This window comes from Gymnoscopelus braueri (assembly GCF_963280865.1).
Source record: "Gymnoscopelus braueri genome assembly, chromosome: 5".
Classification (NCBI taxonomy): domain Eukaryota; kingdom Metazoa; phylum Chordata; class Actinopteri; order Myctophiformes; family Myctophidae; genus Gymnoscopelus; species Gymnoscopelus braueri.
In genome coordinates this window covers 31,558,469-31,579,190 of record NC_137606.1, presented here as the reverse complement: position 1 = coordinate 31,579,190, position 20,722 = coordinate 31,558,469, and the positions used below count along the sequence as shown (strand labels likewise).

Here is a 20,722-nt window from a genome sequence, read left to right as displayed (position 1 = left end):
CTATATATAAAATAAATACAATATTTAAGGTGTTTTTAATTTTCTATTTTAGTTATAGAGGTCAATTACTATTAGCCAGGGATATTAAGTCATCTTTATACTGTATTTTAAATGATATGGTTATCCCATCTTTGTTTCATTCTTACCGCGGTGCTGCTATGAAAACTGAATTTTCCTCGGGATCAATAAAGGTCTATCTATTAAAACATTTCACCGTGTAGCTGTGCTGGGTGAAAGGCCATCTTACCATCATCCATGTCGGGCACAATTATAACTTTAGCGGCGGGGAACTCCTGACCCAAGCGACCACCAATTGGCATGCTGAGAGAGACGTTGAAGCTCTCCTCATCTTCATACAGCGAGTCGTCGATGATCACAACGCGGCAGGATTTCTCCACCTCGCCCTTGTCAAAGCGCAGGATGCTGTGGTGATCGTCAGGCCTGGAGATGTAATCCGAGTAGGACAGCACCGTGGTGGGGATGGTGCCTGTGGCTGACACTGGGTGGACACAAAGCACAGATACGGAGTCAGTTAGAGCCCGACCAATGCCAGATTTGTGGTACAGTATATGGTACTGTGCACTGTAATACTGTACTGTAAGTTGGCAATAGGCTAAACATGTCAGTTCTTTAACCCATTATAAGACCGGGAAAGCAGATCTACAAGCTCATAGCACGCCACTTCGTGCCGTGCTATGAGCTTGTAGATCTGCTATTTTTTGAGCGGTGTAGCCGCTCCTATAAGTGGGGTTGGGACACCTCATTAGTACACCCTTCGCTGTACTGTGATTGGCTCATAATAGCACACCCCTCTACATTAGTACACACCTAGCTGTACTGTGATTGGCTGACTCTATTGGCTGACTCTATTCAGCACTGTGATTGGCTAGCGAGACACATGATGAAATTAATAACCTATAAATAGGACTATGCACTTTTAAAAAAACACTTTTTTTTAAGTGAGCTTCCATCACTGTGATGACCACACCGCTCACTTCACACTGGGTGTGATTTTTATTTTTTTATCGTGAATATTTGTGCAAATCCTTGGTCCTTGACATGAAAACGTTTGAGAACCACTGATACATAGCAACATACGTTTTTCTGAAAACTGTTACGATTTAGAAGACATTTGTAGAATCGGCCTCAGGTCTTAATGGGTTAATGACAATAATACAGCCAAACTATTCCAGGAAGTGGAAGTATCTCAGAACTGTCCCTAGTGTACCTTGCTGGGTTGAGCAGAGGACCATGAGCTCCTGGCTGACATCTCCACTCCTGCGTACAGGGATCAGGAGTTCACCCATATCCTCCTCTATGTTGTAGACAGCCGAGGGGATGAACACTGTTGATTCTACATAGGATAAAAAAGAAAATAAATCAAATGATCACTCTTGCATTATTCATACACACTAACAAGCTTAGGATAGAGAAAAGTCTTAAATATTTCTTTTTGATTTTCATGTGGGGATTAGGTCAAGGGAGTGTGTGAGTGATCAGAGATCTGTGGAAGATCTGTTGACCCTTCGGAAAAACTGAAAAAGGAACTGTATCGGTGCCAGATGATATCAGACCTGGGTTTAGATCACAGAAAACTATCTCACTGGCTGATAGCTGACACACTGGGATGAATATGAATTCTCTGTAAAGGTCATCTGGATGGGTTTCCATTGTCCCTCGCTTAAATTAATACTCAGCATCACTGCTTTGAGTGACATGCAGCCTAACACAGATAGACAGCTGGGACATATGGTACTATAATGCTATCTAGGAAGAGAAGATTAATGAAACAGGCGTATGCTATGGGTCTTACACGCTATATTGCTTCAGAGAGGTCGACTGATATTTGCCCGCATCTTTGCATGCAAAGATGAATCATAAAGGTTGGCCTGGATAAGCCAGGCATGTGCCGTGATTCCTTCCGCAAGCAAAGACTTGTTCTATTGGTGTGTTTTTACTGGTCTGTTTTACTGGTGGCCCCTATATCTTTCCCCTTCTCCATTTCTCAGTGGTGGAAAGTAACTAAGTACCTTTACTCAAGTACTGTATTGAAGAACAATTAAGAAGTACGTTTATGCTCCTTTACTTGAGTATTTGAATTACAACCATTATACAACGAGTTATAATACAGTGCTTAAAGGGGAAGACCACCCATTTTCAATATTTAACTATGTCATTAATATAGCATAAAGGAGTTGTGTGGAAATAAGAAAATTTTTAAATGTTAAAAATTTTAAATGTTAAACCCAAATTGATTTTGGGTTTAACATTGCAAATTACACCATGATGAGTCATCACGGTGTAATTTGCAATGTTAAACCCAAAATCAATTTGGGTTTAACATTTAAAATTTTTAACATTTAAAAATTTTCTTATTTCCACACAACTCCTTTATGCTATATTAATGACATAGTTAAATATTGAAAATGGGTGGTCTTCCCCTTTAAGTGGTTTATCAGACTAATCGATTTAGTCCATTATAAGAAATGTTGATAATTTGATATACAGTAAAAGGAAAACAAAACTGTTCTCGATTATTCTGTTGGTTCTAAATGTAATTTAAAAAAAAAATGTTTCTAAACTTTCGGTCAATTGCCCAAAATGAGATGTATGAGATACAAGTGATCTAGCTTCTCATGATGTGCAACATGTGAGTTAGGGATATATAAGCGTCTTGCTCAAGGACACTTCAATCAAAGTGGGAAACTACCCATTCAAAAGGGGTCACTCCACCTCCTAAGCCACCAGCAGCAGTAAATTCCTCAGTGTTAATTTATGCATTGGTAACTCAAATAGCTTACAAATCTAACCAAATGTACTTGTAAAGGTCCATTTGGTTATTAGATTTGTATACCCTGAGAGCTAAATGAACTCTCAAGATTTTAAAGTGTACTCTCTGGTAGCTAGCTACTGTACGTACATATATTATATTATTATAGCTCCTCCAACCATTCTGGATCTATAAAAACTTTATATCCATCAACTAGGGCTGAACTATTTCACAGGGACAATCCCTGAAGCATTCAAGTTCTCTGCTCACCGTAAAAACATTCTTCATTTTCATTTTCATATTTCGATTCTGAGAGTCCAAATGACTTTGCAGAATGTTATGAATCCTAAACAGCATACTCATATGGTAATTGGCAATGTTTGTTTATCAACAGAAGAAGAGAGAAAAGCAGGGTCTGTTAAAGGCACTGGGAAAATCTTTCACAACTTTTGAGAGATACAGGTAGTTATTTTAATTATTCTCCAGAGACTGCTGCTTTGTATGAAAAACATAACATGTTAATCATCATAACAAAGCAGCAATATAGTAATTTATATAATTCTCTGCCATATCTGTTGTTTATTAGAAGTTACTTATTTAGCAAACACTGCTTATCTCCACTGGTGAAGCCATATTGCTGTATACAGCATCTGGGGGCCCATTCCAAACATAAAAGAGAAAAGAGACAAAAATATAACTAGGATTCAAGTTAGTTTGCATCCATAATGGTATATATTTGAACTTGAATGCGTGATGTCCTCTTTAAGCACCATGGACAGCTCAACACAGAAATAATCCAAATAATTCCCTTAATTATTAATTAATACACATTTAATAAACTGAAACAATTATATTTTTGTTTTGGAATGAGGAGAAACCTTGTCGTCTCAGCAATTACTAGTCTCACTAGCTCAGGGGGTTGTTTTTTTGATGTAGCATCCCTGCCTCCAGAATGTACCTCCGAGCATACTTTGAGATGCTGTTAACGCTAGCCTTTTTAGTTGTTTTTACGGGGCCAGAGCTCAGCTCTGGACCTGTCTTAATGTTCCCCTTATTCTGTTTCTTCTGCCACTTTTCACAGTTCTGGCTGAACCGTGCTGTCGCTTTTTACGAAACTCGGCCATATGGTAGATGGTCATGAAAACCTATCAAGAAATAATTCTCACAATCTTTCGTCCAAAGGTGGCGCTATAGCACTCAATTGAAAATGGGAACTTTGACCAGGTACAACTCATGCCCTGTTTGACCTAGAGCCATGAAACTTGGATACACATATGAGTCTCCTCATGCTGAACAACTTTCACCCTCTGACTTTTGACCTCTGACCTTTAGATCTCCCACCATTTTGAATTATATGAAAAACAGTTCAAACCTATCTCCTCCTGGGATTTTTGAGTAATCTGCACGAAACGTTTTACACATGAACTTTGGACCTATGCCGACAAACAAGCAGCAAGATTTTTCCATAAGTGAAAAAATGAAGCTTTAATGAGCCAATGAATATTGCAGTTTTATGACAATTATTCATCTGCCCCTAACACTAACATGCAGACTCACATTTCTTTGAAACGTTGCGTTAATGTTGAGGGTCATTCCAAATATTACTGAAACCAATCTTACTCCAATTGGTCAAAGGGGGGCGCTATAGCGATTTTTTGAAAGTGCAAACTTTAAACAGGCAAAAGTCATGCCTCGTTTGGCCGACAGCCATTAAACCTGCTTACACATGTGCCTTGACTCATGAGGAACACATGTATCACGTTGACCAGTAAGCTCCGTCCTTAGATTGTCCGCAATTTTGAGCAGTTTGAAAAACACTTAAACCCAGGATTTTTCAGCTATTTGCGTGAAACTGTATCATCTGTGTGATCTCCTTTTTCACAAGTTCTTGTCTGTTGGTCCAATGGCTTCTCCCTTAAACGTGTGCCTCACAACCTGAAGGTTACCAGTTCAAGCCTCACTTGATGCGGACTTCATTAAAGTTCCATTGCACACAACATGATTGTGTCAATTAATACATGTGCAATTGTTAAACATAACCTGAAATACTTTGAGAGGGTATGTTTTTGCAATGTATGACATACTTCATTCTGAAAATAGCCGATCTACAATCTCAAAACTTTTCAGATAGCAACGTGTTTCTGAGTTTGTAGATCGGCTGCTTTCACTGGTTCACTTTTATCTTCAACAGACAACCTCAGCCTGGACAAAGCTATAGCACTATAGGTAATGTTGCAGCCCGTCAATCCGAAGGTTGAGGGTTAGATTCCTGTTAATGGCAATAGGTTGACACGTCCAATCAATCCATTCTGCTTCCATCCTTCTCTCTCTTCAATCTATTGTTTCCATGTCTCTCTCTCTTCAATCTATTCCGTTTCCATGTCTCTCTCTCCGCCCTTAGATTGTTCGCAATTTTGAGCAGTTTGAAAAACACTTAAACCCAGGATTTTTCAGTTATTTGCGTGAAATGGTATCATCTGTCTGACCTCCGTTTTCACTGTATAAGGTCTGTTGGTCCAATGGCTTCCCGCTTAAGTGAATGTTTCACAACATCAAGGTTGCCGGTTCAAGCCTCACTTGGTGGAGACTTCATTTAAAGTGCATTGCAAACTACAAGACTGTATTAATGAATATGCAATTGATAAAGATAACATGAAATGCTTATCTGAGAAGGTCTGTTTTTGCAATGTATGACATACTTCATTCTGAAAATAGCCGATCTACAATCTCAAAACTTTTCAGATAGCAACGTGTTTCTGAGCTTGTAGATCGGCTGCTTTCACTGGTTCAGTTTTATCTTCAACAGACAACCTCAGCCTGGTCAAAGCTATAGCACTATAGGTAGTGTTGCAGCCTGTCAATCCGAAGGTTGAGGGTTCGATTCTTGTTAATGGCAATAGGTTGACACGTCCAATCAATCCATTCTGCTTCCATCTTTCTCTCTCTTCAATCTATTGTTTCCATGTCTCTCTCTCTTCAATCTATTCCGTTTCCATGTCTCTCTCTCCGCCCTTAGATTGTCCGCAATTTTGAGCAGTTTGAAAAACACTTAAACCCAGGATTTTTCAGTTATTTGCGTGAAATGGTATCATCTGTCTGACCTCCGTTTTCACTGGATTAGGTCTGTTGGTCCAATGGCTTCCCGCTTAAGTGAATGTTTCATAACATCAAGGTTGCCGGTTCAAGCCTCACTTGGTGGAGACTTCATTTAAAGTGCATTGCAAACAACAAGACTGTATTAATGAATACATATGCAATTGATAAAGATAACATGAAATGCTTATCTGAGAAGGTATGTTTTTGCAATGTATGACATACTTCATTCTGAAAATAGCCGATCTACAATCTCAAAACCTTTCAGATAGCAACGTGTTTCTGAGCTTGCAGATCGACTGCTTTCACTGGTTCACTTTTATCTTCAACAGACAACCTTAGCCTGGACAAAGCTATAGCACTATAGGTAGTGTTGCAGCCTGTCAATCCGAAGGTTGAGGGTTCGATTCCTGTTAATGGCAATAGGTTGAGATGTCAAATCAATCCATTCTGCTTCCATCTCTCTCTCTCTCTTCAATCTATTATGTTTCCATGTCTCTCTCTCTCTTCAATCTATTCTGTTTCCATGTCTCTCTCTCTCTCTCTCTCTCTTCAATCTATTCCGTTTCCATGTCTCCCTCTTCAATCTATTCCGTTTCCATGTCTCTCTCTCTCTCTCTCTCTCTCTTTTGAGGGGCGGCCATAGCTGAGTGGTTAGTGAGCCAGCCTAGGGAGCCAGAGGCCCTAGTTGCCCCAGGTACGATTCCAGGCCAGGCCAGCAAATTAAATTTGTCCCTGAGCAAGACTCTTAACCCCTAATTGCTCACAGGCCCTCATTGGAAACAAGACCGCAAGGACTTTCATGAACAGACCTGTTAAAGGAATTATCCTTATCTCTTCAATCTATTCCGTTTCCATGTCTCTCTCTCCGATCTACAATCTCACAACTTTTCAGATAGCAACGTATTTCTGAGCTTGTAGGTCGGCTGCTTTCACTGGTTCACTTTTATCTTCAACAGACAACCTCAATCTGTACAAAGCTATAGCACTATAGGTAGTGTTGCAGCCTGTCAATCCGAAGGTTGAGGGTTTGATTCCTGTTAATGGCAATAGGTTGAGATGTCCATTCAATCCGTTTTGCTTCCATCTCTCTCTCTCTTCAGTCTATTATGTTTCCATGTCTCTCTCTCTCTCTTCAATCTATTCCGTTTCCATGTCTCTCTCGCTCTCTCTCTCTTCAATCTATTCCGTTTCCATGTCTCTCTCTCTCTCTTCAATCTATTCCTTTTCCAAGTCTCTCTCTCTCTTTCTCTTCAATCTATTCAGTTTCTCTCTCTCTCTCTTTCTCTTCAATCTATTCCTTTTCTCTCTCTCTCTCTCTCTCTCTCTCTCTCTCTCTCTCTCTCTCTCTCTCTCTCTCTCTCTCTCTCTCTTCAATCTATTCCGTTTCTCTCTCTCTCTCTTTCTCTTCAATCTATTCCGTTTCTCTCTCTCTCTTTCTCTTCAATCTATTCCGTTTCTCTCTCTCTCTCTTTCTCTTCAATCTATTCCGTTTCTCTCTCTCTCTCTTCAATCTATTCCGTCTCTCTCTCTCTCTCTCTCTTCAATCTATTCCGTCTCTCTCTCTCTCTCTCTCTCTCTCTCTCTCTCTCTCTCTCTCTCTCTCTCTCTCTCTCTCTCTCTCTCTCTCTCTCTCTCTCTCTCTCTCTTTCTCATAATTATGTTCTTTTAGAAAGTGAGCAACAGCAACAGTCCACCTGGCCTATTCCCATGGATTGGATCTACCCACCTCACCTGCTGTCATTCCCTCTCAATCCATAATCACACCTGCCCTCACTCACTCCTCATTAGTCTCTCTCTCTTTTTTTTCTCTCTCTCTCTCTCTCTCTCTCTCTCTCTCTCTCTCTCTCTCTCTCTCTCTCTCTCTCTCTCTCTCTCTCTCTATTCCCTGGCCCCGCTTATCGCTGCTTGCAGCTATATTTTCTCTTATTATTCCTACCGTAATCCCACGACGTAGCCAGACAAAATGAACGTAGGAGATGAAACTGGGTGGAAACGATTCAGAGATTTAAAGTATATAAATGCATTGCAGAACCGATGCAAAGACGTTACGGCGGTCCCTCATATTGGGACGGTATCGGTGTTGGTTTTCAAAACAGCGGATGTAGGCTTGTAGCAGAGGTTTTCTCTGCCGTTCTAGCAACTACATAATTATAACCTTCTTGACATGTGGGCTTCAACTCCAGGACATTGTCCTATACAGGGTGAACACCAAGGTACTTTGGGGCTTGCTGGAACTCCAGGTGCATGTTGTCAACGGACACCTCCAGTTCCCTTCACTGTCGTTAAGATGGTATGCCGCCGACACTGTCTTACCAGTACTGAGCTGCAGGTGCGATCTGCGAAGGTAAGTAGCCAAGATGCCCATGTCCTGGTTGAGACCCTCTTCCATCGCCTTCCATGTTGGTTGCTGCCGCATAATGGTCAACCAACATTAAGAAGAAGCCCACATGTCAAGAAGGTCTGCCATCATAACTGGCTGCCTGAAGTCCACCCCTGTGTCCTACCTGCCAGTCCTAGCGGGAATTGCCCCAGCCGGCCTCCGACGAGAGGCAGCTACCCTCGCCCTGGCAAGGAAAGCCCAGAAACATGACTGACACATCCTGCATGAAACTACAACTAAGGCAGCGCCTCCAAGCAGACTCAAGTACCGCTACCCCTACAATCCTCACATCCCAGAGGACCTGTCTACAAACACATGGAGTGGGAGTCGGCTGGACCCACGCATCTCAACCATTACATTCGGGACCCAGGAGATGGAGTTGTAGGAGATCTACCATGCCAGCAATTGACCCTGCGGAACCGCCTACGTACTAGGGTTGGCTGCTTCAAATCGTGAAGAATAATAAGTGGTGCCTAGCTGGTAGACAGTATACATGTGAGAGTGGGGAGCTTGAGCAGACTGCCGACCACATAATCACCACCTGTCCCCTGTATACACCGCCATCGGACAAGGGCCTTTTCCGCGTGGGACCAGAGACGAGGGCGTGGCCGCATGCCATTAAGCTGGACATAATGACGACAATACACGAAAGAAGAACTACATATAATTTAGATTTCCTCAGATATATCGGTAGGTGGACATCTCCGTTCATATGGCTATGCATTGCTTATAAAGATTATTTTAATTACGCGTATTTGCTTTGGTCTGAGAATTTACCTGTTTGTATTAGTTGACACCTTCTTTGAATGAAGTAACCACAACTCGCCACACGCCAACATATAATTTTGTATAAAGTGGCTGCGCTATTCAATTCTTGTATCAGCCGGTGGCTCTCTGGGCGGGCGGCCACGTTTAAATTGAAAAGGGTGAAACAAAGCTACAGTCACCAGCGAGTGGTGGACAGTAACAAAGAACATTTACTGGAGTACTGAACTTACATATTCTTTTTTAGCATATCGTCGGTGTCCAGGACGAACCAGCTAACTCCATTTTTTTTCATTTTTTTTTTCATAAATCAACGCTTTTTAACACCCTTTACGTCTGTGTAAAAACAAATTAAAAATGAACCTATGAAAAGTATTAAAAAGCGCCTCTGACGAAAACTCCCAACTCCATTGGATCCTCAAACTGTCCGTCAAAAACAAACAACTCCCCCCCTCTCCTCCAGTGCTGCCTTTTCACAGCATGAGCAGAGCACGTTGCGCAGTGAGCGAGGAGGAGGATCACGTAAACAAACTCCCCGTAGTCTGTTAAAACTATGCAGTGAACCTGTTTATCAAACTTAGCACTGACGCTAATGTTATGAAAACAAGTAATTATATTTCTAAAATCTATGAAGTGTTTAATGAGGAGAGCAATGTGACAAGAAGAAAGAGTTCATAGCATTTCTGTCGCGTTAGTTCTACTGAAACTCAGACTCTTTGCAGAAGTTATTGTAATATTTAAAGTCCTGTTTATTATTGTAGGCCTATATAATAAGTGTCATGAAGCATCAGGGCATTAATTCGCACGTTGTGATGCATTATGAGCTTGGAGATCAATTGTTGGATTTTTTACCCTTCCCTCAGCAGCAGAGCTAATGCCAGCTGTTCGGACTCCACTTGAGATGGATTTCTGTTCGTCGGAAACTCCTAACTCCGCTTAAGTCTTAATTGTGCTGGATTTGGGTAAAGTGTTGATAATATAATGACACATGCAAGTATCTGACAATATATAAAGTCACTATACCAACTTTGATGAGGCAGTATTGCTTTGTTTTAAAAATATAAGGTTTTCTTCATTTCCTGAACAATGAGTGTTTTGGAGTTAGCAGGTTCGCGCTGGACAGCAGATATATATACTTTACTGGGGTATTTGATTTTTTTTTTAAATACTTTTGTATGGGAATAAAAATTTAGGATGGGAATAAGTACATTATGAATTAACCACTTAAGCCCTATTTCATATATAGTCGAAATAGCAGATCTACAAGCTCACAATGCATCGCATTGTGAATACTTAAGTATTTTTCAAAGCAAGTACTCCAGTACTTTAACTCAAGAACACATATGACAGAGCAACGTTCACTTGTAGTGGAGTAATATTTGACCAGGAGTATCTGCACTTTGACTCTGGGGTTGAGAACTTTGTCCACCACTGTCATCAGCTGTATGCCATATGCCCATGTGTGATCATTTGAGATTCTGAGTGTTTATCAAACTGGTGGATTCCTTATCTATTTGACATGATTTACTCCTGCGTTAAGGAAAAGTGGAGGGGCGGTGTTTGACAACAGTTTTTTTCTTTTTTTGATCTCTGAACTTGCCTAGAATCCCTTTAAATAGGTTCTTAAAAACAAACAAAAAAACGTTACCCTAATCTACAGCTGCAGAATATTCATCTCAAGCAATATTAATGCAAACATACACCTCCAGGAAACATGTTTACAAAGTGCATATCTATGTTCAGTTGATGCTCTTTGGCTACCGTGTTACTAAAATTCTGAAAGTTTCATCTGGCTTTCCACAAGTCTTCTTCACTCTAATGAAGGCCTATGAAAACCCAAACGCTAAAGGCTGTTTGGGTTTTCAAAAGCGTGTGTTTTATCCCAAATATCCCATGGATGTGCTTTGGTAGCACTACTTTTCTAATACTTCCAATGGAATCTGGAGCATTGCGAGTTCTTTTTAAGAGGTGAAAACATTACTGACCATCGCCGGGGTCCAAGATCTCCACCGTGGCAGCGTCTGGAAATTCGAGGGCCGCCATGACCGGCTCAGATAGAACGATCTGGAAAGTCTCTGACACCTCATATTCACCGTCGGACAAGATCCGGACTTTCCAGGTGGCCGTGCTCTGCCCTGGGTTAAACTGAACCTGCTTCTGAGACTTCCCACGGAAGTCTTTGTCTGTCTCCGCAGTGCCATCTTTAGTCCCAATGCCTTTTGGGAGGAGAAGGGAGAAAAAAATACTATTTTCACTTTTAGTTGACAAGAAAACAAACAAACAAAACAAAAGCATACAGAAAAAGTAACATTGGCAGGGTGTACAATAATATCTCTCTCAGGCTGAACAGAATGCAGTCAGTTGGCACTGAAATGAAGCCATTGTGTATTTATAAACAGATGGTCTTGACATGTAACAGGAGGCTACAATAATCAGCATTTTGTGACAGCAGAATCTATACCCCCTCATGTCAGTCTATGCGCAGCAGCTATGATTGGAGGCTGGACAGCCTCCACAGTGTCTGTTGAGTGTTTGATCAGGCCTGGCAGGGCTTCTGCCATGTGGGGATACTGAACCTCATGAAATGTTGTACAGACTGGGGGCGGGCAATAGCTGTCTAACAGCTGGCTGTCTCAAAGGGAGCCCACGAAAAAGACATAAATTAAGACGATAAGGTTAAGAAAGAAATGAATAAATGAACAGAACGATAACAGGGTTGTTTTCAAAAAGCCACCTGCTTTCTTAGAACAGATAAAGCATGACGGAGATAGGACAAGAGAGTAACATTTGAGTAAAAATAGGAAAATGTAATAAATAATATGAGTTTATGAATACAAATTAACATTTCATTCTTTGATTTAAATAACAAAAATGGGCTTTGATATGCAACTATAGCCTGAGGGGAAAAGGCCCTGCACATATGTATGTATGCTAAGACAAAAAAAAGCCAGAAAAATCACCTGTCTTCAAAGAGCAGATAAGAGACAGAGAATGTATTAGTTAATCCTAACTCTGTCTCGCTCAAAACGGGGGGGGGGGGATTGGATTGCCGTGACCACCGCAGCCACTCCGAGGTTTAGCGGCATGTCGGCTCAGTCAAGCCTCCAAACCAGTGCCACCTGCGTGGCACTGGTTGCAGCAGGAAGCAGCAGGTCGTCAGTGGGGCTCTCTGATCAGTGTTCAGTCATGCAATGCTGGGCTGGAGGAGATATCCCCAATCTACATGTGAAGGCACTGGCCTCAGTGGCCTGGGATCAGCCATAGCTTCATCTCTGCACTGAGGCAGATGGGTGGCGTGAATCGCCAGGCTGTTGTGCCTATTGATCAAAAGATTTGTGTTTCTTCCACCGCAGTAGAAAAAGACTCCAAAGAATCCCTAATGAACTGTTCCTGTTCTTTCTCCTGGAAGGGTAATAACTTGCCGAAGGACAAAGAAAGACAAAACATTGGGCTTTGCAGCATGATTTTTAGGAAAAACTAAAAAAAAATATTTTCTTTTTGTACATGATGGTTTGTAAATATATATTTTATGGGAAATGAAAGCAATGAAAGGATTGTTAATGTAGAAAAGGGCGATAATGTAATTAAGATACACATCCTTCAAGTTTCATAAGGATGCCCATAATTAATTCAAATGCCTTTACAATGCATTATATTCATGATAGTTCATAAAATAGCAATCATTAGAGCCACGTTGAGGTGGTATTATCACAAAGAGAAGCTTGAGTTTCTCACATCTACAGTACAGCTAAGTATGACACTTTGGCAGATCTATAAAGAAATACATGATTTATTATTTTATTTATTATTTATCTAACATTAGGTCATTGTCAAAACAAAATGGCCCTGACAAAGAAATTCTGCATTGCTTCTCTCTTTGTTGTGGCTTTGATCCCATGCTTGACATTTGCAGTGCACAACAGAAGACTGGCACATGATGAAAAATATCATCAAAGTTCAAATAAATGAGCAGTTTCTGGTTTAGAAACACACAAGGAGCGAGTCATTTGGATTCATCTGTTCCTCCATTTTTGCACCTTACAAAAGTAAATCTCATTCGGCCTCAGGTTATTCTATATTTTACATTTACAAAATGCTTATGTACATGTATTTCTCAGTTTGATAACATGTTGGTTTTCCAGCCTTCTTCAAGATCAGAGAATTCTCTGATCCTTTAGAAGGCCAGACAGCCAGAACATCATCACATTCTGTGACTGTGCTCACTTTGTTCTCAGAATTCAAAATCTAAACATTAATAAAACAATGTCTCAACCAAATGGATTTGAGTTAATGATTGTTTGAAATTGTTCTTTCAGGTGAGCCTTATTTTCCATGTATTCTTTTTGAAATTTAAAAGATTATTTTTGAAATTTAAAAGATTATTTTTGAAATTTAAAAGATTATTTTTGAAATTTAAAAGATTATTTTTGAAATTTAAAAGATTATTTTTGAAATTTAAAAGATTATTTTTGAAATTTAAAAGATTATTTTTGAAATTTAAAAGATTATTTTTGAAATTTAAAAGATTATTTTTGAAATTTAAAAGATTATTTTTGAAATTCAAAAGATGCCCACAAAATGCATGGTAGGTGTTATTTATTATTATTTATTTTTCCTTTTTCTCTTTTCTTGAACCATTCTCTTCTCAGATAGCAAATCACATCCCTTTCTCTTTCCTCAGGGACCATTGTTTTTCATGTCTAAAATGCTAGGCATTATCCATCCATTTGTCTTTGTAATGGTGATTAGAATCTTAATGCTATTATTGAGATGGACCATTTTTCTATTTTAGTGACTTAGTGGGTCTGACAAAAAAATTTAAGACTATATAAAGTTCAGCAAAAAGGGCCGATCTCTCTAGGGATATTTCATTAGTCAGTGGTCCCAGAGAAAACAAAGATACAGACCACAGTTAAATCACCTTGTATGGGGTGAGACGTTTATCCGCTGGTCATTTTTCAAACGTGTCATTTATATAGACAGAATAGAGGGTAGCGAGGAACAATGACCAACAATAGTGAAAATTCCAGCCGCTCATAAACTCTTACAGAAGCTCTGTTTGCTGTCGTGCTTCAGTTATTGCTCATTTAGTTCAGGCCAGTAAAACTGGGTGATTAAGTTGCAGAGAAGTGTCCTTCAGTGGCCACCAACTTTGAATGACCTTTCTCCTGAGCACAGGCAGCGCCTTCAGTCCCATTGTGTGACTGGGCTTTAAGTACTGACCCAAGGAGAAGGGTGAAAGGCTAGGACCTGTGTGACCCTAAAGGGTGTGAGTCTTAATAGTTAGGAGATAGAAGTTTGTGCGGGCGTGCGCGCAGGCATGCAGGCGTGTGTGCGTGCAGGCGGGTGTGCATATATGTGTAAAGGGGGTGGGGTGGGGGTTTACAGGGTCATGAATTTTGCATTGAATAAAAAAACCTTAATTAAATCCCATTCAAATTCAAAGTATTAAAAGAAAGTAAAAACAAAAAAACAAGCATTTTAAATGATTGTGTCTCAGTGATGATGAAGTCATGTAGTGATGTTGTAGCTTTTTAGGGAATTGGAGGAGTGTACTTACTGACAAAGGAGGTTTCTCCCAGATAGCCCCTGCGTTGCAGAACCACCTCCAGAAAGCGGACCTCTTCGTCCACCACGTAGTGCTCCTTCTCCAGAGAGATCCAAGCCCAGTTCAGACGGAACTGCTGATTCTTCAACTTGTTACCTCCTGCAAGGAAACATATTTGAGAATGTTATAAAACTAACCCCAAATAATCACATGAATTATGTCTAGTTGAAACTATTTCAGTTTAAAGACTTTACTATTGGGGAAACATGCAGTGGAGATGTGTCTGCGTTGGCACAGCAATTTCAGTAACCCTTCATTACAGTGAATCCATGTCTACCTTGTACCTCCCACAGCCTGGCAGGATTCTGTGGGTGGTACAAGGTATCAGCGGTGCAATGGCCTGATGTAGACAACATTAGAAGTATTTTGTCTAATGGCTTTGTTTCCAATAAAGAAATGTGTATTTCCAGTCTGAAACTGGGCAATTTCCACCGTGCCTTTTGACGTTGCTTCAGAGGCATTGGCGGCTTTGGTCCTGGAGGGCATTGCTGTTACCATTTGACCATACTGTAGAGAGCGAGACCAAAGCCACGCACACACTCTGAGACGTTTAACACGAGCACATATGCGTTTAACACGTGCAGCATAAACACACATCTTAGAAAATCGGTCCTGCTGTGTGCAGGGTAGACAGCGATGGTACTGAACGTTGAGAATAAACGCCTAATTTAGTTTTCATCATACAAAAACGAACTGATTTTCAGTGGAAAAAACGTGACGTGTGTATAAACGAAGCACCACTATCAACCTGGCATCCCTATTTTGGGCATGTAATTATAGGGGGAACAAGCCGGAAAAAAATCAAATATAGTGAAAATTTCACATCTAAAAGCTGAGCTGGTAGATGAGCTATTTTTTGTAGCATGACAACATCTAACGATGAAGCATAAAATAGGGCTTAAGTGGTACAGACCCAGGTGACTAACCAACTGAACAGCTGGCAGATGTGAAAGTGGTGGAATGAAGGAGAAATGACTGCAAGGAGGCACTTCAGCAGTGGTATTGTTCTGGGATTTCAGAGAATTGCTTTCGTTTGTGTTGGCACTAAAGCTGAGGCCAAAGTTCCCAAACCTCTCCTCTGCCCCGCCCCAGTGTGGTCATGATCTGTAAATCTGTCACATCCAGCCAACAACTCCACTATGTACGCTTCCTTTTCATGAGCCGGGTGAGACCGATACGTTCACCCTGTGTGTCTTATTACATTATGTGTGAGGGAGAGCGCATGTGTGTGTGTGTGTGTGGAGGGGAAGGGGGGAGGGGGGAGGGGGGAGGGGGGCAATAACTCCTCGGCAATAGTTTAGAGTTATTTAATTTGGTTCTGCAGTTGATATACAGTATCTGTAGTGTACTGTACAATAGGCGTAGGCCCATGGTACCTATAGCTTAACAGTGCTGAGTTATAACTGGGGCAGAATGAAAAATACAGTGAAACAGTACGAAGCAAAATGAGAATAGATGAGATGAAAAAAAGAACAGCCTTCTCTTCTCACCGTGTGAAAAAAACACACAAAAAAAAACTATCTCAATGTTAATCATAATTGTATTAAATTCCTCCAGCTAAATGAGTAACTAACAATGAGAAATGCTTTTGACACTGTGTGTGCGTGCGTGTGTGCGTGCGTGCGCATGCGTGCGTGTGTATGTGTGTGTGTGTGTGTGTGTGTGTGTGTGTGTGTGTGTGTGTGTGTGTGTGTGTGTGTGTGTGTGTGTGTGTGTGTGTGTGTGTGTGTGTGTGTGTGTGTGTGAGTGTGTGACAGGACCTCCCAACAGTATAGGATAGGAGCCAGCAGCATTGTACTCCACTCACAGGTAAACACTGTACACTACAGTATGTGGGACCTCTGTGTCTTGAGGGATGACTAATGTAACGGAAAGAGAAAAGGACCTGTGCTGTTAATCTAAACACGTACAGCATACGCAGACTTTGCTGCGTAGTCTGTTTAGATAACACTGTTGATATTAACTCAACAAAGCACAACTGATACAGGCAGATAGATTATAAGTGAACAGCCCTTTATAATCAAAGACTTGCACAGGGACATCCTAAGACCATTTATAGGTAAGCTTCATGACACGGTGCTTCATACATTTCAGTAGGAACATTAAACGGTGACACGCATAATTATTTACACAGAGATGACGACTCGCCTCTGACGGTAAGCTTGAAAGAGGTAGCCCTCTATCCATCCAAATGAAGCAGCTCAGGCACTTTGTACCCCCAGTTGTATAATAAAGTGGGCCCATCAATTATCCATTTGTTCACATTCAGCAAGACCGGGTGAGCATAAAAGTCAAAACAATGTCCTCAGATCACAGGGAAAATAATTTATATGCACAATTTATACTACACCCATTCCAAGTATACAGTAGCATGAGTAAATATTAGCTTGAGAAAGCCTTGGAGTCATTTTAAAACCTGCGATGTGGCCCCTAAGGAGCTGGAGCTTGGAGGTGCTTGTTTCCTGAGGGGCACTTCACTCCCCCAGATTTATTTCTAATTAAGATAAGCAGAGGTTGGAATACGTCCACTTCAAAGATTCTTCAAGGGAAACACCACCGCTAATCTTTAACTACTGCAAGCAGCGTTGAGCTACAATTTAGTCGTTCAGTGCTGTATTACTGCGGTATCTCTATATTATTATTATATTATTATAATGTGTGCATGGCTGTGTAATCCTGTACCATACAGTGCATCATACTCGCTCATCATACAAATCATATACATTATGCATAAAGTACATCTATTTATATTAGATTATATATTAAATAAGAGATATATGCTTAAATTGCCATTGCTTACTTAAATTGCCATTGCTTACTGGCAATTTAATCACAACATTGAGAATCAACCTAGTTAAGATACCTTGGTATGGGTCACATAATACAATGGTCAGTATTACTGTATCCATTTGTAACTAAATCTATCTGAGTGAAATTAACACTGATTTTACTGTGTATGGGTCAATGGTGCATCATGATTCATGAAGTTAATGGTGAAAGCACTGTCCATGTAGCTGTAAAGTGAAGCCACTTGGATGTCTGATGAAGGACAGAAGGCTTTTGAGGGACGCCAGAGAATGCGAAAGGCTGGGCTGTGCCAACACAGTGCCCCTGTCTCCTCCCTGCATACATGTTGCAGACAGTCCTTATTTGGTCACCCTGAGGGAACGCGGGCCAGGATGCCCCAACGGACCCTTTTCTGTTCATTCAGCCAGGCAGACAGACAGGCGGCCCATTGCCCACAGAGTTAGCACCACACTGATTAGGCTGGATAAAGTAGGACTGGTCTCTGAACTCTGTTCAATGGGGACAATGCAGCTAAAAATACTTAATGTTCATATGGTACTGCTGCAAATAACTTTGAGTGGCAACTTTTTCCATAATGTAATGACAGTAATCCATTCAGTACGCTGATACCCTAGTAGTATGTAACCAAAGCTCTTGCACATAACATAACATAACATAACATAACATAACATAACATAACATAACATAACATAACATAACATAACATAACATAACATAACATTATAATGTAAAGATTGATTGTTCCTGACGAATACTAGTCGGCCAAAGACGTTTATCTGGTGCGTAACACAGGAGCATTAATTTCACCTCAAACATCAACACCTTGGAAGACACTACTGCTACAGTACTGCTGTAGTACTTACTGCAGGATCTCATTGTTTGTGTTAATTTGAAATCTATTTCAAAACAAAGGCAGGTCACAAGGGCACAGGAGGGCTCCAATCGATATGTGTGACTGCTCGTGTGGGCAAAGGTGTGTGTCAATCAGTTGGGCAAACCATTATGACCCCTAGTATGTACTTTGGCTGTCCAATTCAACATGGAAGCCTCTCTCCCCCGGCAAGCACTGCCCAGTGTTCATTGATGAAATTGCCTTCAATCAATAGGTCACTCCCACTAACCTTCTTGCGCTCACGTGAACCAATGACTGCATTTCCCGTCATCTAATAGGACCATCTATTGCACCTACACCTAATACACCTTATACTAAAATGTATTTTTCTCTAGTATTCATACTGTGTATCTATTGTTGTATTTGTATTTTTGTATAATTGTATGTATGTTGCCAAATAATTTATTTTTGGTTTCAATTACTTTGTATTTTTTTCTTGTATTTCTTAAGTGAGGTGAGATTAACCTTATAAACCCGAAAGGGTTTTCTAAATCTCACGATATTTAGAAACACGATATTATGCTGTTGCTAAAAATGTGTTGTTTTTAAATGTGCAAATAAAAAAATAAAAATAAAAAAATAAAATAAAAAAACATATACAGTATGTGTCATTTGTAAACACCTGTCTATGCAGTCTTTCAGTGCAAATGACACGCCACCACCTCGCCACCTCCACCAGCGTCCAGGACCTCAGCTACCTCAAATTATTTAACATTTAATGATTAATAAATCCCCTAGTCAATGTATTATGCCAATACTTGTGTGTATGCAAGAAATGAGGAAACATATGCCAAGGTACTGTCAGTCCAAGTCTACCAAGTCTACTGTCAGTTTGATCCCCTTGTATGTGTCATTTCAAATTACAAGCCAGTCAGTCATATTCATGATAATAAAGTAAAAAAAAAGTATTCCCATTGGTCCAGCCCTCTATCTGTTAGTTACTGAACAAAATACTCGCTGCAGAGTCTGGTAATGTGCCATTCTAACCTGACATTTCTTTTGAGCTATTCTGTTCATGAAGTCATTCAGTATTCTGATTAAAATGTAGACCTTTAGGAAAATGGATAGGATAAGGATAATTCCTTTTAACAGGTCGTTCATGAAAGTCCTTGCGGTCTTGTTTCCAATGAGAACCTGTGAGCAATTGGGGTTAAGAGTCTTGCTCAGGGACAAATTTCATATCATCGGCACATATGCTGGGATAGCCTGGAATCGAACCTGGGGCAACCAGGACCTCTGGTTCCCTAGGCGGGCTCACTAACCACTCAGCTAAAGCTATGGCCGCCCCTGAATGAACATTCCAGAGCCAAGCAAAGGTATATTAGTCCTCTCTTTTACTTTCTAACAGTATACTGAAAGACATGCCTCTGTAACCAATCATATAGCCTACAACGTTATAGCTAAACATGCCTTTATTACATTATTAGAGCACAAGAGTGCATATTTAATATTATAATTAATTATTAGAGAACAACATTAGAATGCACAGTGTTTTTTGTGTGTGGGAAGATTTGCTTTGGTGAAAAACATCATTTGGTACACAAGTAAAAGCAGCTTAACAGAGCCAAGTCAGAGAACATATTGCAGGTGTCAAATTCAAGGATAAGCAAAGTAAATACATGCAGATGTATGGAAATACAGTAGCAGAGAGGTCTGTTCGCAGATCACAAAAGTTTCTCACAAAAGAAGTCAAAAAATCAACTGCCAGTATATTCTTATATATTTTTCGTAACAATTGGAACCAAGTATTCTAGAGCAGTCACAGTAGATGTCATTATTACAGTGCATTGTGCCTACTGCGTCTTGTTTTGGTCACATGGCATACCAGACAATCCAGCTTGCTTTTCACCGCTCCAATTAAAGGAAAGAGGATACTGTATGATAATCCTGTTGAAGGAGCGAAAGCACACGGCAAAGCAGATAGCGAGAGACAGAGCGATAGGTTTAATCACCATAATCCCTGTATCAGCCGTAACGAGTGGGGGAGTTGGCCCACGGGCTGAAAGATTTAAAGCCATTATGATTTCAACAGGGCCTAACCCCTCTTCACTGGCAGAGCCTCCCAAGGACCTGGATTGTCATAAATTTGACCGCTCCATCAGGTTCATTTTGGCATCTGTCGCCTCTGTGGCCACTTTTGCACAGTGGTCACTTTTAAGGGACATGTAAGGGACTTGAAAGGAGGGCCAAAGGGTGTCTTGGATCAAAAGGAGCTGGGTCAGAGAGACATCCACTGCTAACAGCAGAAGGCTTTGCTCTCGGCAGGGAAAGTTCTTTCAACTATAAACTGCAGAATGCTGGTTCTGAACAATGGAGATTTAGCCTTAAGAGTCCTTTTAAAATTTGGCAACAATTTTGTGAGCTTTTCTTTCACAGGTTTGACCAGACTGCAGCTTTAAAGTC

General features: G+C 40.6%; 1 protein-coding gene across 1 annotated transcript in view; it reads right to left on the bottom strand.

Annotated features, from left to right (window-relative positions):
* Positions 1-20,722, bottom strand: part of frem2b (FRAS1 related extracellular matrix 2b) — a 68,699-nt gene that overhangs the window by 25,780 nt on the left and 22,197 nt on the right. The window contains exons 3-6 of the mRNA XM_080429463.1: positions 14,572-14,718; positions 10,997-11,227; positions 1,229-1,354; positions 248-499 (exon numbers count right to left, since the gene is read on the bottom strand). Coding sequence (XP_080285589.1) covers positions 248-499; positions 1,229-1,354; positions 10,997-11,227; positions 14,572-14,718 — 756 coding nt within the window. The remainder of the gene's footprint in view (positions 1-247; positions 500-1,228; positions 1,355-10,996; positions 11,228-14,571; positions 14,719-20,722) is intronic.